The following is a 21,585-nucleotide window of genomic DNA, read 5'->3' on the forward strand; positions in this document are numbered from 1 at the left end:
TGTGCTTATTAAACAATTAAACAATAAACAATTGAACGTAACTGAACTCTTTAAACTAGAATTTTTAAAATTTATTCATAAATTAGCCACTGATGTAATTGTAGACGAGGAATTAAAACTTGAAAAAAATTGTAGTAAACATGAACACAATACGAGAATATCAGAAAAATATCATAATTAATCTTTTAAAACGAGAAAAGGACAATCGAGACTAATAAACCATGGACTGAAATTATACAATAAACTACCAGACAAAACTAAACAAAAGACTCAGGCAACCTTTACAAAAGATGTTAAAAATATTATTATTAACAGTAGAATGTGAATTTTAAAAGTGAAAACATTTTGTTAAATGTATGTAACCCGTAAGGGTTTATCAATAAAATTTAAATAAAAAAAAATAAAAAATAAAAAAATGCATGTCGTTTTGGTTTTATATTTTTGTGCAACAACTATGGTAAAGGTATACAGTGGGTTTTGCATGTTGGTTTAATTAGTGTCCTGACGAAGAGGCGGGTACATCTCGAAACCGGTAGACATAAAAAAGTCGATAAGTAATTTCATAAAATATTTAATAACATTTAGCAATAAAATGTGTGTTAATTTTTTTTTTAAACATGTTCAATTACAGGTTATCGACGAAGAAACTTTTAATTTTCAAACAAATATATTAATTTTCGTACGTGATTATCGATTTTACTTATACCGCCTCGATATGTACCGGTGAAGCCAGCGTTTGTAATCGCGACTCAGGTACTTTGAAATATTGCAGTGTTGCATCAGTATAAATTAATATTTCATGTCAACCATGTCTGGAATCCAACTCGAGACCTGTTGTATGATAGAGATTGTGGTATTTCTGTTGAAATATCTTAGAGTATTATTGTTTGTAATATTTTTGATTTTTTTTATTCCTTGTGGATACTTAACTTTAGACCTATCTACTTTATACAAATTATCGCATATTAAAGTGAGGCCATGTCTATACTTTAACTTCTAGTTACCTCAGTTGACTTTATCAATCTTGAAACTCGCAGAACCGATGGCAATTTACAATTGGCTGATATAAATAAATTAAAGACAGCGGACAGCAGCAATCATAGGCGAACATTTCAGGCATCCATACTACCCATAACCAGATATTGACCATAGACAATTGAAACAAAATGATTTCAAAGTTCACGGTCTTGCAACAGTTTACACGATTACTCTATTTTCGGACAATGTAACACATTTTCAAGTTTAAGTTTACTATGTCAAGTTTAACATTTTTAGTTTAATTTTTTTCAGTACAGGACTGGCGCAGTATCGAAGTAATATTTGTCGTAGAAGAGTAGGGATGGTCTCGTTATGTTCCCATTGTGTGGAAATTAAGTTATAATGAAGAGTTGGACCGTGCAAGATTGTTCGCTTGTCGTAGTGACGTATTTTAAAAATGGCGATTCTGTGGTAAAGTCAGGAAGTTCCGTCTTCATTTTAAGATTTCATCCGTGGTTCAATTCCTACCCGCAATTCCATCCTGCAATGGGTTCAGAGCTTCCGTTAAGCCGGTTTTGCATTGAAAAAAAACCGAAAGGCGGCATGAAAACGGTCACAATACCTGTAAACGTCGAAGCTGTGCGTCATGCAATTTAACAGAGCCCACGCTGATCTGCAAAACGACATTGGAATATCAGATACTTTTGTCCGATTCATTTCACACAATCTATCAAACTTCTGTCCATTCAAAATCGTAATAGTCCAGGATCTGAAGCTTCAAGATTTCAAGAGAAGTAGTGATTTTTCGAACAGAATGAGAGAGATGTTGGAAAAAAACCCTGATGTCGTGATTTTAATGACAGTTAAGGGTCATTTTTACCTCAACGGCAGTGTAAAGAAACATAGCTGACGTTATTGGTCACAAAACAACCCTAAACAACTTTACCAGCCTCCATTGTATTGTAATAGGGTTATAGTGTGGTCTGGAGTTGTGAAATTTGGTGTGAAAGGGCCCCTACTTCTTACAACAAAATGAGAGAGCTTTCACTGGTAACTCTGAGCGTTATTCGATCATTTGTTTACCACCTCCGTTGTTTTCGTTGTTGTTTCTCGTTCCGTTGTTGTTTCTTGTTCCGGAAATTCGTCGCCGACACATACTCATACTTGACGACGCCACGTGTGTTGTTTCAACAAGACGGATCAACATCTCACGTTTAAAGGAGGTCATGGGTGAAGTAAGGAGGTTGTTTCCAGGGAAAGTGATATCCAGCCCAGGTTGCCTGGCCGCTCCGCTCTCCTGATCTTACGCCATGTGCCTTTTTTTGTGGGGAGGCTACCCTAAAAGTAGAGTATCCGTCAATGAGCCACGAACTCTTATTGATTTGAAGGATGCCATTGAGCGATAAATTCATGCTATACCGTGTGACATCTTAAATAGAGTAAAGGCGAATTTCGCGCAGAGGGTAGACGAGTGCGCCTTAAAAGATAGTCGACACTTAAGGGACCTTGTGTATCACATACAATTGATTTATTTTTTAAAGCCTTACCTAGCCCTTTGTGAACGTCTATTAAATGCGCCCATTTTGAAATAAACAAAATTGCTATATCTCAAAAATTGACTGCATACTATTATTTCAAAAAACGAAAAAAAAAATACACCGCAATGCCTTGACCAATGGAAAAAAAATATATCTCGGATTTCTTTCTAGTAACTGGTGGAAATCCACGTCTTATTATCCACGGCGATTATTTGGTTTCTCCAATGGCACCAGATGGTGCCATTGGTAAACCAATAACCAAAAACCCTCATAGGGGGTATGACGGTAAAAGTTGACACTATAATTTATTTTAACGTCTCATTCAAGTTTTAGTTCATCAATAACACACTATATGGGGTGCTATTTTTCTATATTCCCTAGAGAGTGATTAATTTTCATTTCATGCGTGCATTTACACTTTGCTTCATATCTGGCCACACTGATGATTAAACGTCTGATAAATATGAACTCGCGAAATCAAACATAAATCACCATATTTACAAGAACAAAATGACAAAAAGACTTGACTTACTAACTCAATATGTTTAGATGTAATATTTATTAATCACCGTTAAAATTAAATAAAATAAGATTAATTACTGAATTATATCTTGATAAAGAAGTTTATATAACTTTGAATCCGGTCAGCAGAATATTTTTTTTGCTAAAATCAAAGTTAATCTACCATTATTTATTTAAATATGATGATTTTCATTTAGAACATTATTGCGACCTTAAGCATTACCCAAAACAAAATAAAAATAAAACACTGAATTAGATTGAATTAATTAAACCGCATTGCTTTTTTTTCAATTTTTTTTTCAAGAGTTTTATACATCATTTGACGTTTAATTATCAGAATAGCCATTACATGAAGGTGGCGTCGCATTCAAAAAATAAAAATCCCCAAATTACCCACTCTCTAGGGGGTAGGGAAAATTCGGAATACCACCCCTGGTGAAAATGGGGAGTATGATGGTGAAAATCGACATTATGATTTATTTTAACGTCGGTCGAAAAAATACGAAAGATACTTAGATTCAAACATTTGAATACGACAGTTTCATCATATTCGTAACATTTTATAGTAAAATTAATCGAGACTGGTGTCTTTATTATAAAATTCAACGTATTTATACAAAAAAGAATATATATATGCAAATGGTTGTTTTAGTAATTTAATTATTTCTAAATACTTTACTTTTCGTCATTGGGTTCACCGGGATGGAAAAATAAACAAAGCAGCGAAATATGTTTATTTAAATTAATTCAATTAGAGTTATATAATTTATTATTGTATGTACCCAATAACACTTTGTTAAAGGGTCAATCAGACAAAAATAATATCATAAATTAATTTTTCTTTCGGCCTCATGGCGTAATGGTCAGTGCGTTTGTCTACCATGCAAAAGGTCTCGGGTTCGATTCCTGTCATGGTTGACATGAAATATTTGTTTAAAACGGTGTATTTACACTGAAATATTTCATAGTCCCTGGACTGGTACCTGAAGCGTAGGACTGATCATCTTACATTCATGTAACGAAAAAATATGAATAAACGCTGCGGTTGGTGTTCCAATGCAGTGTCCTATGCGCCATTAGGTGCGGAAAGGGAATGATGATGATGATGACTATTACTTTCATAATTTTGAATTCTCTTTCCTTACTGTTTTTGTACAAACTTGACAAAAAAGTATAAGTCTCGAAGATGTCGCGAAAGTGATGAAAGCTCGCTATTTGTTTCACGAGACAAATGATCTACGTTCTTATTGACATATCAACTCTCTGCAGATAAAAGAATTATGGCGATATACATACTTATTCTATTTTTTATGTTTTAACTTGTTTCAATTTACTGGAAAAAAAAATCTTCTTTCTGTGCCATGTCAGGTCCCCCCGACACGACGTTGGCAATCACCCTAGAGTAGGCATTCCGGTCCTGTGCCAACTGGACCAGCGCCTCAACCCCGCGCATTCCCATCCAGTCGCGGATGTCTCTCAGTCAGGACATCTCCCGCCTTCCAACTCAAAGCTTTCCCTCGATCTTCCCCACCATGATTAGCTATAGAAGCGCATATTTGCTTCCGCGCATGATATGGCCCAGATATGCGAGTTTTCTCTGTTTTATTGACGACAGTAGTTTTTTTCGGCACTGGCTCGTCTCAAAACCTCCGCGTCGGTCATTTAATCTATCCACGGGATTATCGGCATTTTCCAACTTTCAAAAGCCTCTTATGGGTTCATGGAGTTTACCTCGAGAGTCCATGTTTCGACCCCGTAGAGCAGTATTGACCACACATCGCACTTGACCATCCTCTGTCTCAGTTTTAAATTAAGACTATCATTGCTGATGAATGATTTCATGCCAATGCTGATTGTCCTGTCTCTATTCTGCGTCTTATTTTCCTATCTGAGTAAAAATTAGAAGTGATTTAACTGCCTATGTATTTAGAGTTACTCACTTTCTTGATTCTTTGACCATTTCGTCGCAATACAGCATTATTGTGAGGGTTTTGGCTAAACAGAATCATTTTTGGTTTAGCCACATTGATGTTCAAGCCCATTACTCCACCAGGTTCGTAAATTTTATTCGAGAATTCCCGAAGGACGGATGCGTTGTCAGCCAGGATAACGGTATCGTCAGCATATCTGATGTAATTGATAATTTTGCCGTTAATTCTTATTCCCTTACTGACATCAGAGACAGCATTGAAAAAAGCAAAAACTATATACAACTACAAATAATCTATGGAACGAATTGCATAATGCATAAAAGTGTCTAATTGATAAGGACATAAGGGCAGATCAAATAAAACCAACGCATTTATCTACTATATAAGAGACAAATTATGACGTTTTCAAAAACGTCACATCTGATAACAGCAAAGTGTCGACAGTGGAACAGGAAAAACGCTTATCAGGAATATGATTATAAGTTATGAAAAGTAGGCAGATAATTCTTACTTACATTACCTATTTTATATTGGATACGTCATATCTATTACATGTAATTCATAACAATCGGTCAGGAAAGTAAAAACAATTCTATTTGAACTTTTGCGTTCTCTTCTGTCTTTCACTTATCAGAAATGGTAATTAAAATGACCACTTCAACCGTGCTTCTCCAGTTGCCCCTGGACTAGATTAGGCAAAGGGGATGGCCGCAGTCACCAAAGAGCCTGTCGCAGTCCCGATCAAGTCGGTCCAGCGTGTACGAGTATGAACCAAATCGATATTCGTAATCTCCTTTGTTGTTACAAAAAATGACACCTTTAAAAAATAGCTGGCAGTGCGACTAGGAATAGCAGGCAAGCAATTGAATCCAGTATTCAACAGCATGACGGCTATCTGGAGATTGAATATTTACAAAGTGAAAACCAAATGCCGCCTTTAATGCCTACAAAACATGTATTCTTCTCTATGGATTCAAATTGTGGCACCTCACTAGGGCACAAAATAGCAAATATACTGAGTTTTGAGAATATACGTATGAGAAGAGTCTCTGAAACTCCGGTGCCCACTTTACTGTCATCAAGCTGAGGCGATACGGTTGGCAGGGCCATATACTGCGAATCACTCCTGAGAGCCTAAACCACGCTTGCCTACTTTGCAAGGCATCAGTTTCTCGACGTTTTGGACGTCCGGTGCTGACTGTTAGTCGACAGTCAGATCTACAGGACGCGAACCTAACCGAGGAGGATGCACAAGAACGGACGACATGGTTGACAGGCAATATTTATTTCACAAGTTGTTTTAACATTAGAAATTTTCTGGTTCCCTGGCCTGGCACTTGAAGTGTAAGACCGATCATCTTACCTTCATGTAACAAAAATGATCGAGAAATGCTGCGATTGGTGTACCAACACAGTGCCCTATGAATCGTTGGGTGCGGAAAGGGAATGATGATGGTAATAAAAAAAATACAAAAAAATATCAGTGTTTTTAGGCGTGGTCTAATTTGTGAAATAATTTTGACAACAGATGGATGGGCTGAGGTAATTTGGATGTTTAAACATAGGCAAAATTGTAAATGTTATGCAGTGATTAAAGTGTCCACTAAAGCCAGCCAATAACAGATCATAAGCCCAGATAATACGAGTACATGAACTTCAACAGTCTCTTCTCAAAAATGTTTTCCCTTTCTGGAAAATCTATTTTCAGAAATCGACAAATTTCGATTTATTTAGCAATACAATCGATGTATGACATCAGTTTATAGTAAAATATCTACAAAAAAGTGTATCGATTTAAAACATTTCGGCCCTCGAAAAACACCTTTATTCATATATAATTTTAGAAATAATTTATTTATTCTTTAAGTATTTTTTTTTTTTTAAAGAAATATTTGCGTTCTTATGATTTACCCAAATATTTCATTTTGAGGACCATTTTCAACGAGTTGTAAATAACTCACTATTAGAAAATGGAATAAACTTAGGGTAGAGTGAGATTCAAACCACGGACCTTTGGTCCGTGAGTCCAAGACACTAGTGCCGGGACCACAACACGATTATAAAAATTTGTAAAGAAAAAAATGTAAAGGTTCTAACTGTATGAAGTTATTTGTTACGTCGTATGTAGGTATATACTGGCTGGAAAATTCCCGTGACTCGTATGTTGTGGTTATCAGATAACGAAGATAGTAAAAATAACTCATAATTAATTTGTTAATGAATCTAAAGCACGTTCGATTCAACCAATCACTCGTTTCTTGTTTGTATTGCCGAGTACATCCGATTTATGATCACAGTGAGGTAACACCAAAAACATTGAATTGTGAGTTCAGCTTGGTTTCAGTAATGCCATGATCATGTCATATTTTCTGAGATTCATTGGATAGAAATGTATATTTGCGTTTATCGAAAACCTATTCGAGATCCTAAACTTCCTTAAATGTACTTTAACTATCTCAGAATAGGTTATACGAGTAGATGCAATTTAAAAATGTACATATTTTACTAACTACATAAGGTCTATTTAAATACATAAAACTTTGCCCGTTTGCGCGTATCAAAAAGTTTTCATATAAATCATTCTATGTGTGTGCTTACACAATTAAAAATTGTATTTTTACCTGGTTCACCGACAGGCACTATCACATTAACACAGCGTCGCTTCAGTTCGTTTTTGTTCAACTGACTAGAACACAAATCTGATAATACTAGTTCATAGATATAGAGCTTTAAAGTTTTTTTAACAAAAAAATATTACAAATTAAGACAAAATTTGTTAAGGAACACTATGTTCATTATTATATTTTGTACCTTTTACATTATTTTTAAATAACTTTTCTCTTTTCTTATTCTTGATATTTATATTTTTATTTTGTTTCTATTTACTTTATTTTTATTACTGTATTTTTATTACATTTTGATACCAATAATGTACTTCATCAAAAGCTTGCACTACTGTGGAAAATTTATATTGACTGTTTTCACAATTTTCGTTTATATGTATTCTTATTTTCTGTATACAATGTAATATGTAAAAACTGTTGTTTTTTTTCAAATAAATAAATAAAAGAAGTTAAAAACGGTATGTTGGACAAAAACTGAAGCGTCGACAGGTCTATGAAATATTCAAACGCATAGTACTTCTATTATTAATTGTAAAAACAAATCTTTGCAAAACTATAACAATCGCCGATTTTGTATGCACTGAAACTCAAAGAAAATGAAAAGTCACCAAAAAATTCATATTTAGTAATTACAATATAACATTTTCCTGAGTCCGTCAAAATTAAGATAAATTAAGACACTGGTCAAGAGTTTTCGACTCAATAGATGCTTTAATTCAAAATCCTGAAAAGAAAATCAAATGTAAATCATTTCGAATCGTAGTCACTGCCTACTGTGGCTGAAGTTTCGGATTCTATTCCCGCCAAGATATACACAAATTTAAAAAAAGTACTTTCACCATAATATTTCATGGCCCTTCACGGGATCTAAAGGGAAAGAGACTTTCGTATTGCTGGTAGGGTGGATGCTATAGTAATTGGACACGCTATAGTTACTATGCACTCTAAATCTAATGGTAAAAAATAATCAAACGCAAGAATTTATTTTACTATAAAATAAACACTTTTTAGGTGTGTTTTTTCATAATTTTTTATTTTTTCATTTATTATTATATTTTTTAAGTTTTTTACAATATAAATAAAAGGTAAAACAGAGTACCAAAAAAATAAATATCTAGCAATAAAATACAGATTAATAGTAAACAACAACAAAAAATCCCAAAAGGCATGGGTATACAAGAAATGTTTATTATTTTTTTCTCCATAATAAATAGACATGTTTAATATTTTTGTATAATATCAGAAAGAAAAAAAAAACTGCAAAAGATTAGGAGGTGCTTTTTTATTTTTTAATTATTCAAAAAAAACATTAAAATATTGCTAATTATTAAAGGGCAACAAAATGTATCATTGAAAAAAAGAGTTACTATCATTAGTTTGATAATCCCTGATAGTGCGTGTTTTTTAAAAGAAGGGAAATTTGGAAAGTTTGAGATTAACGAAATATTATCAGTAAAAAAGGAATGAACGCATTATATTTAAAATTTTTTTACCATTAGATTCAGAACGTCTAAATACTATGCCACCCACCCTATATTGCATTCAATACGCTACAATTGAAGTACATATACAGTGCCCTATGCTCCACTGGATGCGGATCATCATCATTCCCTTTTCTCACATATTGGTGCATAGGGCACTACATTGGTACGCCGATCGCAGCGTACCTTAATATTTTTTTTGTTACATGAAGATAAAATGATTAGTCTTACGCTTCAGGTACCAGTCCACGGACTACGAAATATTCTGGTGTGAAAACACTTTTTTTAATAAATGTTTAACGTCAACCATATCGGGATCGAACCCGAGGCTTCAGACAGGTAAACGCGCTGACCATTACACCTAGAGGCCGACAAAATGGATATTGTGGGTACGAAGGGTACAAAATGCATGCGGATAGAAAGATTATAATAATTGTGATGATAAAAACGTTGTGTTTATAGTGTGATTTTCCAAACATGTGCATTACGGGGACATTACTTCCAGGACAGCTGCTATTAAGCAACTTAACCGAATATATCTGGTTTGTCCTATTTTTAAACGACCTGAAACTTTCGGCGTCCGTTGAGAGTGGTAAAGTTTGACACTTTACTCTTTTTTTATTATTAATTAAACATAAAATACATAAAAAAGATATTATACTCCCAGGAGTTGTAAATAAAAACTCATTTGGGACCGTACATAAAAAAATCATTTTTGTTACAATACATAATTTCAGTTATTACAATCCAGCACAGTAAGAAAACAAAATAAAAGAAACAAAACACAGTACTTTCAGTAATTGTTAATATTTTTTTATTAATTTATTTAACTTTTTATACAAAATTTAATTTGTGCATAGGCGGGCTTATTGCCAAATGGCAATGTCTTCCAACTAACTAATAAAATACAAATGTTATTGATTTCATTTCAATTTCAAATCGTTTTTTAATAGAAAACAATTTATTTTTTTCAATTTTAATAAAATGTTAACATCACGAATTAATTTGTTTAGTATTCACTGTTTATTTTGTTAGTATTTGAGATCACAAAATATTTTTCCAAAAAATAAATAATTGTTAATTATTTGATATTTCTAAAGACTGTAATGTTGATCACTATACTAGCATATTTTTTTAAAACCCAAGTGGTGCATGGGGCACTGCATTGGTAAGCCAAATAAAGTGAATTTACATGAATGTGAGGTGATCAGTTGCCAGTCCAGGAACTTTTCTGTGACCAGGGGGATGAAAAATACAGTTTTGTGTGTGAAATACGACCAGAACCCCAAACGAGTGTTTTAGACTCAATGGTTACTCTCAGATAAAAATAATGAGTTGGGAAATTAAGAGGAATTAAGTCTGCCTCTTTGCAAAGTGGTTTTGGAAGTTTTTCAGTATTCGGTTTCTGGCAAGGTGAACGAGAAATATTAATTTTAGGTTGTTTAAATTACAATGTTTTATTTAAATTTATTTCAACAGAGAGAGAAAACATTTTTGAGAAGGGAATATGGAAGTCTAGGCATTTACAGGGCTTATGACCTGTCAATGGCTGGTATAAGTGGCCACTTTACACACTATGTAACATTCACTATTCTGCCCATGTTTGAACCTCCAGATTTTCTCAACTCTTCCATCTGTTGACTTTTGTGAAGTAAAAGAGCTGAAACCTTTATCACGTGGGTGAGATTCATCCTGCTGAACCAAATCACCTACTAGGCAACGCCAGAAATCCATTTTCCAATTTTTTACTTCTTTTTTTACCAGGTAGTTAATTCAACAATGTTTGAGTATGTCCAATTGCTTGCGAGGCGAACTTATCCCCACTAGATTTACTTTTCCATTAATTTTACCTAAGAGCCGGATTTTTTTTTAATTTGATTTAAAATCATTCGCCTAGGATTCTGGTTCCGTTTTCAAACCGATAAGTTTTCAGATTGGAAGTTATTTATGCCTCCTTAATAAAATCTGCCATACAATATTGAATGTCGCACGTGTCCCATTTAGATTTCTGCATCGGCCTTCAGTTGCATTGTTTTCCAGTTGAAGAGAAGCACTGCATCTACGGGTCAAGGACAGGACGCTCAGACGGTACAGTTCCTTCGTAACATACATTAAACACGAGAAGTTTAATACTGGTGTCTCAAAATGAGTCTTTTCTACAACTGAAATCTAATTTATAATTCCATTCGACGCTTCCTAAGTACAAAGAGCAAACCATAAAAACGACCAAAAAATTAAAATAGTTTTCATGAAAAAAAGTGCTTCTGTGTAACATATTTCGACCGGTCAGACGTATTGGGAAGTAACTTGACTATCGTTAGTTTTCAGAAGAGCGAAAAAACGAATCTATTAAATTATATTTCGTGTCAAATATACATTAACACTATAGATATAATTATAATAATAAAAATACTTTATAGTTTAATTCCACTATTATTTATAATTATTTTGTTTTTTTTCTTTTTTTACCAGTGACCGGGTTTCGTCGTGACGGACATCGTCACACCAGTCTGACGATGTCGGTCACGACGAAACCCGGTCACTGGTAAAACATTTATAAAATAATAAAAGTGGAATTAAACTATAAAGTATTTTTATTATTTAAATTAAAATTCAGTTCCACCAAGAAATGTCAGTAGATATATATTTATGATTGCCATTGACATTATTTTATTCGAATAGTTTGTTCAAATAATGTGTTAATTGAATGTTTTTTTCACAAAACTCATGTTTTACGCCTGCATGACTTCGTTGGAGAAAGGGGTATTTATAGTTACGATCTTATGAGTTCATGATTTCAAAAAAAAAAAAAACGTTATTTTGTTTTCCGTCCGTACGCTTCTATAAAATTTTATGCAATATGACCGTACATGAAAAGAATATAGTGTGCGTCGCATTTTTTTGTAAAACTATGGTGACTTATAAATGTTTTAAGACTATTTACTTGTAATTATTTGCTTAAATGAGTGATTTGCAAGCCGCATAATGAACATAAGTGTCCTTATGTAATATATCCCTAATACACTTTATTGGCGTATGATGAGTTACTGCTCTGTGCTATTGGACTTGGTGCCTGACAATTAAAAGCACACTGTTATATGTCAAGGTAAGTTTACATGCTTTGTACGGTAAATATAACTTCCGCTTTTATAAACCTGGCTATCTTGACAACTAATTATGGTTACAAAAAAGAATCACATGGATCGATATATAAAAAAAACCTAATATAAAGCAATAATAAACCTACATATTTACGGCCAAAATTTACTTAAGCTTAAATGATTCTAAACGGAAAATTTCGTAAACTACAATTAAAAGTAAAAATTAACTTCCTTTAAATAAAAAATACATTTGCACCTGTAAATCGTGTTCACACGTGGTATTTTAACATTTATTTATATTATTTATGGAATGCATTAAAAAATTGACTTTCTATCAGTAAAGCAGCCAACAAAATGTAACGTTGCAATTTTCATGAATAAATTTGTTGAGGGGATAATCAAATACAAAATACGATGAAATTTAACCAACAATGCCATACATAAAAAACAAGACGTGAAAAAAATTAAGATTACCAATAAGGAGAGAAAAGGAGATTCAAAACTCATTGTGCGGGGGTAATTACACTTTCTTCATTTACTATGTACATGATTCTTCCGGATTATGTCTTGTCTGCCTAACTAGGCACAGCCTAGGCGGAGATTTTTATGCAAAACTAACAATTACAAGATTGCCTTATAGTTAATTTATTAACAATATTTTGAGTCTGACCAAATTCTTGCAGACAAGGACTGGGCTGAGTTAATTTATTATTTAGTTATACCATTTATTCTTTAAGAATGTGTTTGAGTAATTTTTTTCGATTTTTCTCTACCTAAGCCCAGATACCATTTTTATTCCAATTTATTCAGTGGAATCTGGGTCATGGTTTCGCAATGTTGGAGTAACATTAAAATATTTTTGAGTCTAGAAATCTAATATTTCTTTGCCCGGATTCAGAGTTTGTGACCCATCCTCTAGTTTGACTTATGGTAGTGTTCCTTTAAATGGTTGGTTATTTTATTTTATTTATTTTAATAAATGATAATACATGTTTTTTTATTTTTCTAATTGCAATCTACTCATATTTTTTTACGTTATAAGTAACTTGACAACTGAGACAAGCTCTTTTGATTTATATGATTATATGATTTCGAATATACATGAGAAAAAAAGTATGCAAAATAATAGAAAAACCGAAAATAATAATACTATTTAAAAAAGGATGCTGTTTTACTCGGGCTCAAAAATTTCTTTAAGTTTGCTTTGAGTTTATTTACTGATATATTAGGTTTAATAGTTTTTAGTTCATTGGAGAGATTAATGTGTTTTTTTTTATTCCTTTGAGAACAAAACTATTTTGACCATGACCTGTTTGGAATTTTGGAATTTATTCATCTCAAATTATTTTTTTTTTTTTTTTGATAATTTGTATAGTATAATTTATTTTATAATTAGTGTCAACTGTATAGATTTTAAATATTTTTTATATTTTAGACGGTGTTGAATGTTGAGGGTTTCTTTAAAATGACTTTGATTACTAAGCTTTGAAGTATTTAAAGAGGGTTTCATATTATATTGGAATATACACCACCCCTTTAACAATTCCGTATTGTACTAAAGATTTTACAATTAAGTAAAAAGCTATTTTTAAATTATTTGTTCTTAAAATATTCCTTAATCTAGTGAAAATAAATATACTAGTACATCTTCTAATACGTTTAAGTAGTTTACTAATATGGTCTTTCTATTTTAAGTTTTGGTCTTTGTATACATCAAGAAATTTCATTTTATCTGTTGTATCTAGTACTGAACGCATTTGATTACAGTTAGATTTGTTGCAATCGCTTTGGTGAATAATTATTTTTAGTGCTAAATCTAAACTACTTTTGTATATAAAAAATGGGATGATATTGCATTTTTAATTAGGGTACATGCGTTAGCACTAACAAAACATACAACATGGTTGTTTATTTTAATACATGAGCAAGAATTGTGAAAATACAGTAATTCTTCAAGTACCGAGTAATGTGCTTACACGTTGTGACTCGATTAAATTCATTCGATTTTCACAGCCCTAGCCGTTCTGGTCCGCAATGATTGTTCTGGGTGCAGTTCGTAGTCTTTTCCTTCGTTTTAGATCTTCAAGGCTGATGTATCTCGTAAGAATTGTAACGATTTTTTATGCAATGTATTAATTTTCTGCACAACCAAGCGTTATTATGTAATACATTAAAAAAAAAACCCTATTGATGTACCTAATACAAAGCTAAGCGAATTTTCCTGCCCCGCAATAGGTGACGGTTTCAATTCCTGGAGTGGTATTCCAAACGCTCTCGCGGCCATATTATCTCGAGTGTTTACATACAAAATACACGAGGAAAACGGTTTTCTTGTGCCACGAGAGTGGTTTAGAAAATCACCCCTTGCGTGGTTAAAATATTATATCTATTATATTTTTTAAATGTTATTTTATTGAAATAAACGGCACTTAGTGCCATTTACATGTAAGTTACAAATACAGATAAATATACATACATGTAAGTATGGTTATAAGCATTTAAAACAATATTATAATTAACAAATAAAGAAAGTCTAAAAAAGATAAGCTTTATATAAAAAAATAATAATAACAGTTATAGAATTATCGATTAAAAATGATAATTTGGCATTAGAATTACTTTGAACCAGTTAAAAAAAAACTATGAAAACAATTTTGAACTACACTAAATGATAAAAAAAAATTATATAAATATTATTATTTAAAACTAATACTTAGGTAAAAAGTATATATTTATGTATGAAAATATTATATAATGATGTAAAAAAAATAAAAAAAATTGTATTTAAATAATATAAATAAATTCAAGAAAAAAAAGAAAGAAAAAACACTAATCAAGAAGTTTAAACAATTTTGAACAAAAGTAACAAATAGTTATCTAGAACTATTTAGAATGAAATACGGGAGAAGAACCGTTCTATATGTACTCAATTTCATGTGCACTGAGTCACCAACGTTCCTATTAACAATATATTGATATTGTCTGTATCAACCCCCTTGGAAATTATTTGTATTAATATATTTAAAACGAGATGAATAAAATTTTATAGAAGATAATGTAGAAAAAAATATTGAGAGTGAAAAAAAATATACCTAAAAATAAACCGCACTATTTAGTTAATTAGATTTCTTCATTATAAAACACCTAGGAAGGCAAGATGATCAGTCTTACGTTTCAGGTGCCAGTCCAGGGATCATAAAACTAATAATGCAGTGCAAATAAATATTTGATGAATACATTACAACAGAAATGAAGAATGTATTAACTAATAGAATGTAAAAGTCTAGGCATTTACACGACTTATGACCGGTTATTGGCTGGTTGAAAAATATTGTTGATAAAACCAACTGGTTACAGAAGAAGTATAAAAATTGAAAAGTATTTTCAGGCGTCACCTAAAGCATAGCCAAAATAATTCGGTGAGCATCTCACCCGCACTAATAAGGTTTTAGCTTTTTAATTTCATAAATTTCAACGGATGAAAGAATTTATTGAATAAAGACGTTCAAACACAGGCAGAATGGTTAATGTTACACGGTGTTCAAAGTGGCCTCTTAAACCAGCTAATGACAGATTATTAGCCCCGTAAATCGCTAGACTTCTTTATTCTCTTTTATAAAATGTTCTTCATCCCTGTTTTAATATGCAAATAAAATATTTATTTAGAATCCCTTGATTGGCACCTGAAACGTAAAACGTTATCATGCCTTCGTGGGTTGCTTCATAAGGGGATGATATGATAAAATCTTATTTACTAAATATTATAGTTTATTTTTATAGTAACAGTTCGATTCCCGGCATGGTTAACTTGAAATGTTGATTAAAAAACATGTTTTTCGAATGTAATATTTCATAGTTCCTGGACTGGTACCTGATGCGTAAGACTGATCATCTTACCGTAATGCAACAAAAATGATCAAAATACGCTGCGATTTGTGTATCAATCTAGTGCCCTATGCACCATTAGGTTTGGAAAGGAAACGATAATGATTATTATTTTTCTTTTATGAGGTTTTTTGGTTAATTTTTTTTTTTATTACTTTTTCTAATTTTTTCTATCTATGTTATGTATACCGATACTATATATAATTATCTCAAACATTACCTCTGGATTTTTTTGTGTACTGTCTGTATAAATAAATAAATTGCCGGATGCTTCCCTTCACAAAAATGTTATCCATATCTGTTGTAATATCCTCGAATCGGAGACCTCCGTGGAGTATTTGCTAAGATACTTTACTATTCACAGAAGGTTCCGGATTCGGTTCCCGGAGAGGCACCTCCTGGCCTCTTGTGGCAGAAATAAATATAAACAAATATTTGCGTTGTGACTTGGCTTGCTAACCAGAGGACCAGGTTCAAACCCTGCTCTACTGCAGATTGATTCCTATTTACCATCAGATAGTTTACAAAATTAAAAAATTTTAATTGGCTTCGGAATACAAATATTTGTAGAAATCACAAATACGCAAATATTAATTTATTAAAATCACAAAATTAACAATGAAATAAATTCCGTTTCAGCGTATGTACCATATTGTGGATATAACAAGTAAATATTTCATCTTCATTAAACCCTTATCCAAACCTCACGGTGCATAGGGTACGGCATTGATACACCAAATGCATCGTATCTCACTAATCTGTTACAGTAAAGTAAGGTGATTAATCTTACGCTTCAGGTGCCAGTAAAGAAGCAGTGAAATAGTGCCGAGTAAAACCACCTTATAAACAAGTATTTGTTAGGAGTCGAACCTGGGGCCTCAATCATGGTGGGCGAACGCGCCAACCACTACACTACGATGCGGACGTTTTTCCAATTGATTGCCTTTTTCAGGATATTGGACTGAGAGTGACCATCGAGTCTAAAACACTCGTCCAAGATTCTGGTTTTATTTCCCACACAAAACTGTTTTGTATTCTTCATCCGTCGGGATACAGACAATAAATAAGTAAAAAAGTAAATACCCCGTAATGTCACTTCTTGTGAGAAGTTTATTTCTTAAAACTAAAAATATATTATTTGGCACCGACATCGACAGTCACTGAGAAAATATTTTCTTCAGTAACTGTTCATTTTATAAAAAAAATCCTTGCGTCATCTATGTCAGTGTTTTAAAATACGTATTTCATTTGTTAAAGCGTAGGTAAAGTTGGGCGTGTCTCACTTACGAAAACAATTTTTTTTCGTTTTTAAAAACCAGCAAACATATTATTTTGGCAGCCGTTTTGAAATCTACAGAAACGTAATCATTATGAACATTTGACGAATTTTCTCGTTCATGTTATACTTCAAAGGTTGTTTATGAATACACTGAAAATCTTCAGTTGATTTGTTCATTTGTGTACTATATTCTGATTGAAGAATCAGACTAAATATTAAGTTCGTATCAAAATGTTTCATTTCAAGAAACGGTTAACAAAGAAAAGAATTATGAAATCCTAAGTAATAACAGGAATTATGTTTATCACTTCTCGAAATTATGGTTGTATATAATGTGTAATATTTACAATTCTAAATATGTTTGTCAATGATAGATCGTAGGCCCTGTAAATCTTCAGACTTTCAAAGATTCCTAATATGTTGTGTTTAACACAATTTCTTTTTCCGTCTTATTTCTATCTATGGGACAATATTAACATTTCTTTAATACTGTTTTACTATTTTTTATTAATATGTATTGCTTTATTAGTTTTTTTTAAAAGGGTTCGTAATATTTCTAGGACCAAATTTTTTTTTATCAATATTTTCATAACTGGTAATGTAATTTTTAAATTGTGTATTTTTTTCGACTTCTTAATTTATAAATAACTGTTTAGTATTAATTTGTTTTAAATATTATATTATATTTTGCCTATAATTCCACTTACATGTATGTATTTTAATGTATATGCAACTAATATGTAAAAGACACCACTTAGGGCCGTATATTTTAATTAAAAAAATAATTATATTTTCACTTCTACTAGCTAGGTATATATGAGGATATAATAATAAGAATAAAATAATATATAATCATCCACTGTGGAAAATGCCTATTGACTTTTTGAACAATTGAAGTTTCTTTGCTTTTTAAATTTAATAATCATTTTACGTATAAATTATTGGTATTTTCTCGAAAAAATACAACTAAATAAATAGGTTATCCATTTAAACACACTAAACTTACGCTTGATAAAAAATATGCCATTTCTTAAATCAAATTTGAATTTTTGTTTGAATAAAATCGTCGCATTCAAAAAACCCCCTTCATTAAATAAATCTTTATAATCTACATAACGCTTTAATTAAAAAAACTGAAAATGCAACACTTTTTATTCTTGAAATAAACTTTACAAGAACACAAAAATACTCCTGAAAGACACTGAAATCAAGAAAAGGTATTTTCTGAAATGCCCTTGACTCACTTTTACTAAACAACCTGTTGCTCCAAGCTCTAACAAAATGTATTCCACATTTCAGCAAAAGAAAGCAGAAAATACTTTATTTTTTCTTAGGTAACACTACAAATAATCACAACACATCCGTAAACTTTGAAAAGATGTCTTGAAAAAAGAAAATTATCAATATTAACAAATTATCTTACCTTAACACATTCCGTCAACGGTATGCAGGAATCGCTGTTTTCACTTTTAGTCATTTTAGAATTTCACTCCGAACTTACACTTCGCAATAATTCACCAACTTATTTATTTTTGATTCGCAACAACAATGTTGGATTTGTTTTCCCGACGTTTCACTCGCGGATGATGTACGTGCTAACACGAGCTCCGCTCGGCGGAAAATGAAGTCTCTCTGACGGGTCTGCAATTTATATACATAAATGCTTTCTGCCGAGTAGGATGAAACAATAATTCCAATTCGCACAGTGAATTTATCGACTGCAGAATTTCGACATGCTCAAGTTAAGGGACAAACTTCCGAAAATGTGTTTTAAATGCCATTTGATTCATCTTTATTCTCTTTCAATTTGTAGAATAAAAAATTAAATAATTAATTCGTTTGATCATTTTATTTTTTTGCAGGCAGTTTTTTGATGGATTTAAAAAAAGAATTACCGAAGGGACATCAATTCTTAAATAAAACTCATTGAAAATGGCTCTCAAAATAAAATATTTGGGTAAATCATAAGAACAAAAATATTTCTTTTATTTTAAAAAAATAAGTAAAAAAAAAAAAGAAATAATAAAAAATATGTCCCAAGTCCTTTACAATTTATGTTCAAAGCGTTAATTTTGTAGTAAAATAATTTAACTAATGTTAGTAAATATTACTTCCAATATAACAACATGCCGCCTTTTTATAGCTACCGGTATTGAGACGTAGATTTTTTAATTAAAAAAAAAAAACAATTGTGTAACTTTCAATTCTCCAGCATAACACTAAATATTACCAACCTAATTTTTAATGCGTGTTCGGACGTGGCGGTGTTTGCACCCCCCTATAACTTTACATATAATTTATGTATTTTTTCATGAATACTGCATATACTACGGTGAAGGTAAAAGTGTATTTTAGTATTTTCATGTAAGTGTACTGAGTGTCCTGATGAAGAGACGGATAAGTTTCGAAACTGATAGACATAAAAAGTCGGCAAGTGTTTATATACTAATATTTACCATTACTTAAGCCTTTTGATAATCGTAAGTAGCATGACATATTGAGGTCTGTATCCAGATGGATGATGAATTCAGCTTTGCGTGTGAAATAGAACCAGAACACTGAACTCATGTTTTCACCTGTGTGTAGTTTAAAAATCAGAAGACGTTTGTTTTGTTCAACTATTAATAAATACAAAGCATTACGCATATTTAAAAAAAAAACTATTTATCTAGATTGATTACATTTATTTTATTTTAAATCCGTAAATGAAATATTATTTTGGAAGTTTTAAACCGATAGGCATGTAATTTTATTTAATTTTAAATGATATAATTAAAAAATCGAATAGTTTGACACGGAAAATCACCAAGTCTAACTCTTTGAATAACAATTGAATATAAGATCATACATTGAGAAGCTGCTTTCTATCTCGAAAACGTCTGCATCCTCCGCAAACTTTGTTAAAATAATACTTCACCATCATTTCCCTGCCTGTATCCAGTGGTGTACTGCATTGGTAAACCGAACGCAGTAAACTCTTCAAGACATTTTTCAGGACGCCGCGCTGCGCCGTTAGCGTCAAGCAGATATAGAATAATTATAGTGATGATAATAGCTTTGCAATATTGGAGTAGATTAATACTTTGCCTCATTTTCCTCGATTTATTTCCTACATTTACAATCTGCTCATAGCTGTTATAGAATTATGAAATTTTATTTACAAAAAAAAAAAAATTTTAAATGTATTAATGCACATAAATGCAATCAGCCCGGAAACTATGGTCACCTCATAATTCCTATAATCCAAGGTACTTACACTTAGTTGAGATTTGTAACAATGTATTTGTAATTAGAATCAATTATTTGTTGTACATCTATGTAAAAAAGTCTTGTTTTGTACAAAATATATATGTATATTAGGGTGTCCCAGAAAAATTAAAGTTTTATTTTTTCAATGCATACCCTCAAATTTTGTTTGAATGATGTCAATACACTTATAAATAAAATTTCACGTAAATTGAATCACGGCAACCCGTTCCGACTTGCATCGGAACTTGTCAGATCTTACATAGTACGGCGCGCGAGAACTAAGTGTTAATGTGCTTGTTATATCGTGTTTGTTTTTATTAGTGAACGCATTGTTTTCGTTGTGTCAACATGTCTGTGGAGATACGCAGTTCTAAAAGGAAATATTTTTGGTTGGGGATATAAAACATCAAATTACAGGTTCTAAACTTCCCTCTAATGGACAAGTGCTGTCGGTTTTATTTTATAATATTTGCAAAGTCAATTTTATCGTCAATGAAAATGCAAATCTTACTATTCGTGAGTGCATTATTTATTGGGAAAAGGCACGTATACCGACTAAATCTTTACCTAACTGTGTTAAGAAACTTGTAGCCTTATACCAAGATTTGAGAAATTTGCAAAAAGATGCAAACAAAACTCAAGATGTGTTTGAGCAGCGTCGACAAGAGTTTGTTACAAATACAAAAAAATTGTTTGATATTGCACATGCCGATGCGCTTCAATTAATAAAGATAAATGAAGATAATATTTTCTTACAAAAGCAAAGAGAGCCAGGACGACCCGGTCATTTAGCTGGAGTGGACAAAAAATTGACAGAAAAGGAGGAAAAGGCGAGTCTTAGAAATATCCAGGAGCAAAAGCGGCTGGCCAATTATTTGGCATCCATAACACCCTTTACGTCTTCTCATAAGCCATTGTAAGAAACTTCATCTTCTGATTCTAAAGTAACGGACTTACAAGAAGATTTGTCCATTCCAATTGAAAGGAAACAGCCCGA

The 21,585-nt window shown here is 32.0% G+C and overlaps 1 protein-coding gene across 1 annotated transcript in view; it reads right to left on the minus strand.

Annotated features, from left to right (window-relative positions):
* The window catches only part of LOC148279058 (proton-coupled amino acid transporter-like protein acs), a 91,993-nt gene extending 73,050 nt beyond the window's left edge, over positions 1 to 18,943 (minus strand). Inside the window, exon 1 of the mRNA XM_088230504.1 lies at positions 18,763 to 18,943. Within this exon, the coding sequence (XP_088086630.1) occupies positions 18,763 to 18,816 (54 nt within the window). The 5' untranslated portion in view covers positions 18,817 to 18,943. The remainder of the gene's footprint in view (positions 1 to 18,762) is intronic.
* Positions 18,944 to 21,585: the final 2,642 nt, after the last annotated feature.

The sequence above is a fragment of the Micrasema longulum genome, unplaced genomic scaffold (assembly GCF_059751315.1).
Source record: "Micrasema longulum isolate JH-2025_06_02 unplaced genomic scaffold, ASM5975131v1 h1tg000774l, whole genome shotgun sequence".
In the NCBI taxonomy this organism is placed as follows: Eukaryota; Metazoa; Arthropoda; class Insecta; order Trichoptera; family Brachycentridae; genus Micrasema; species Micrasema longulum.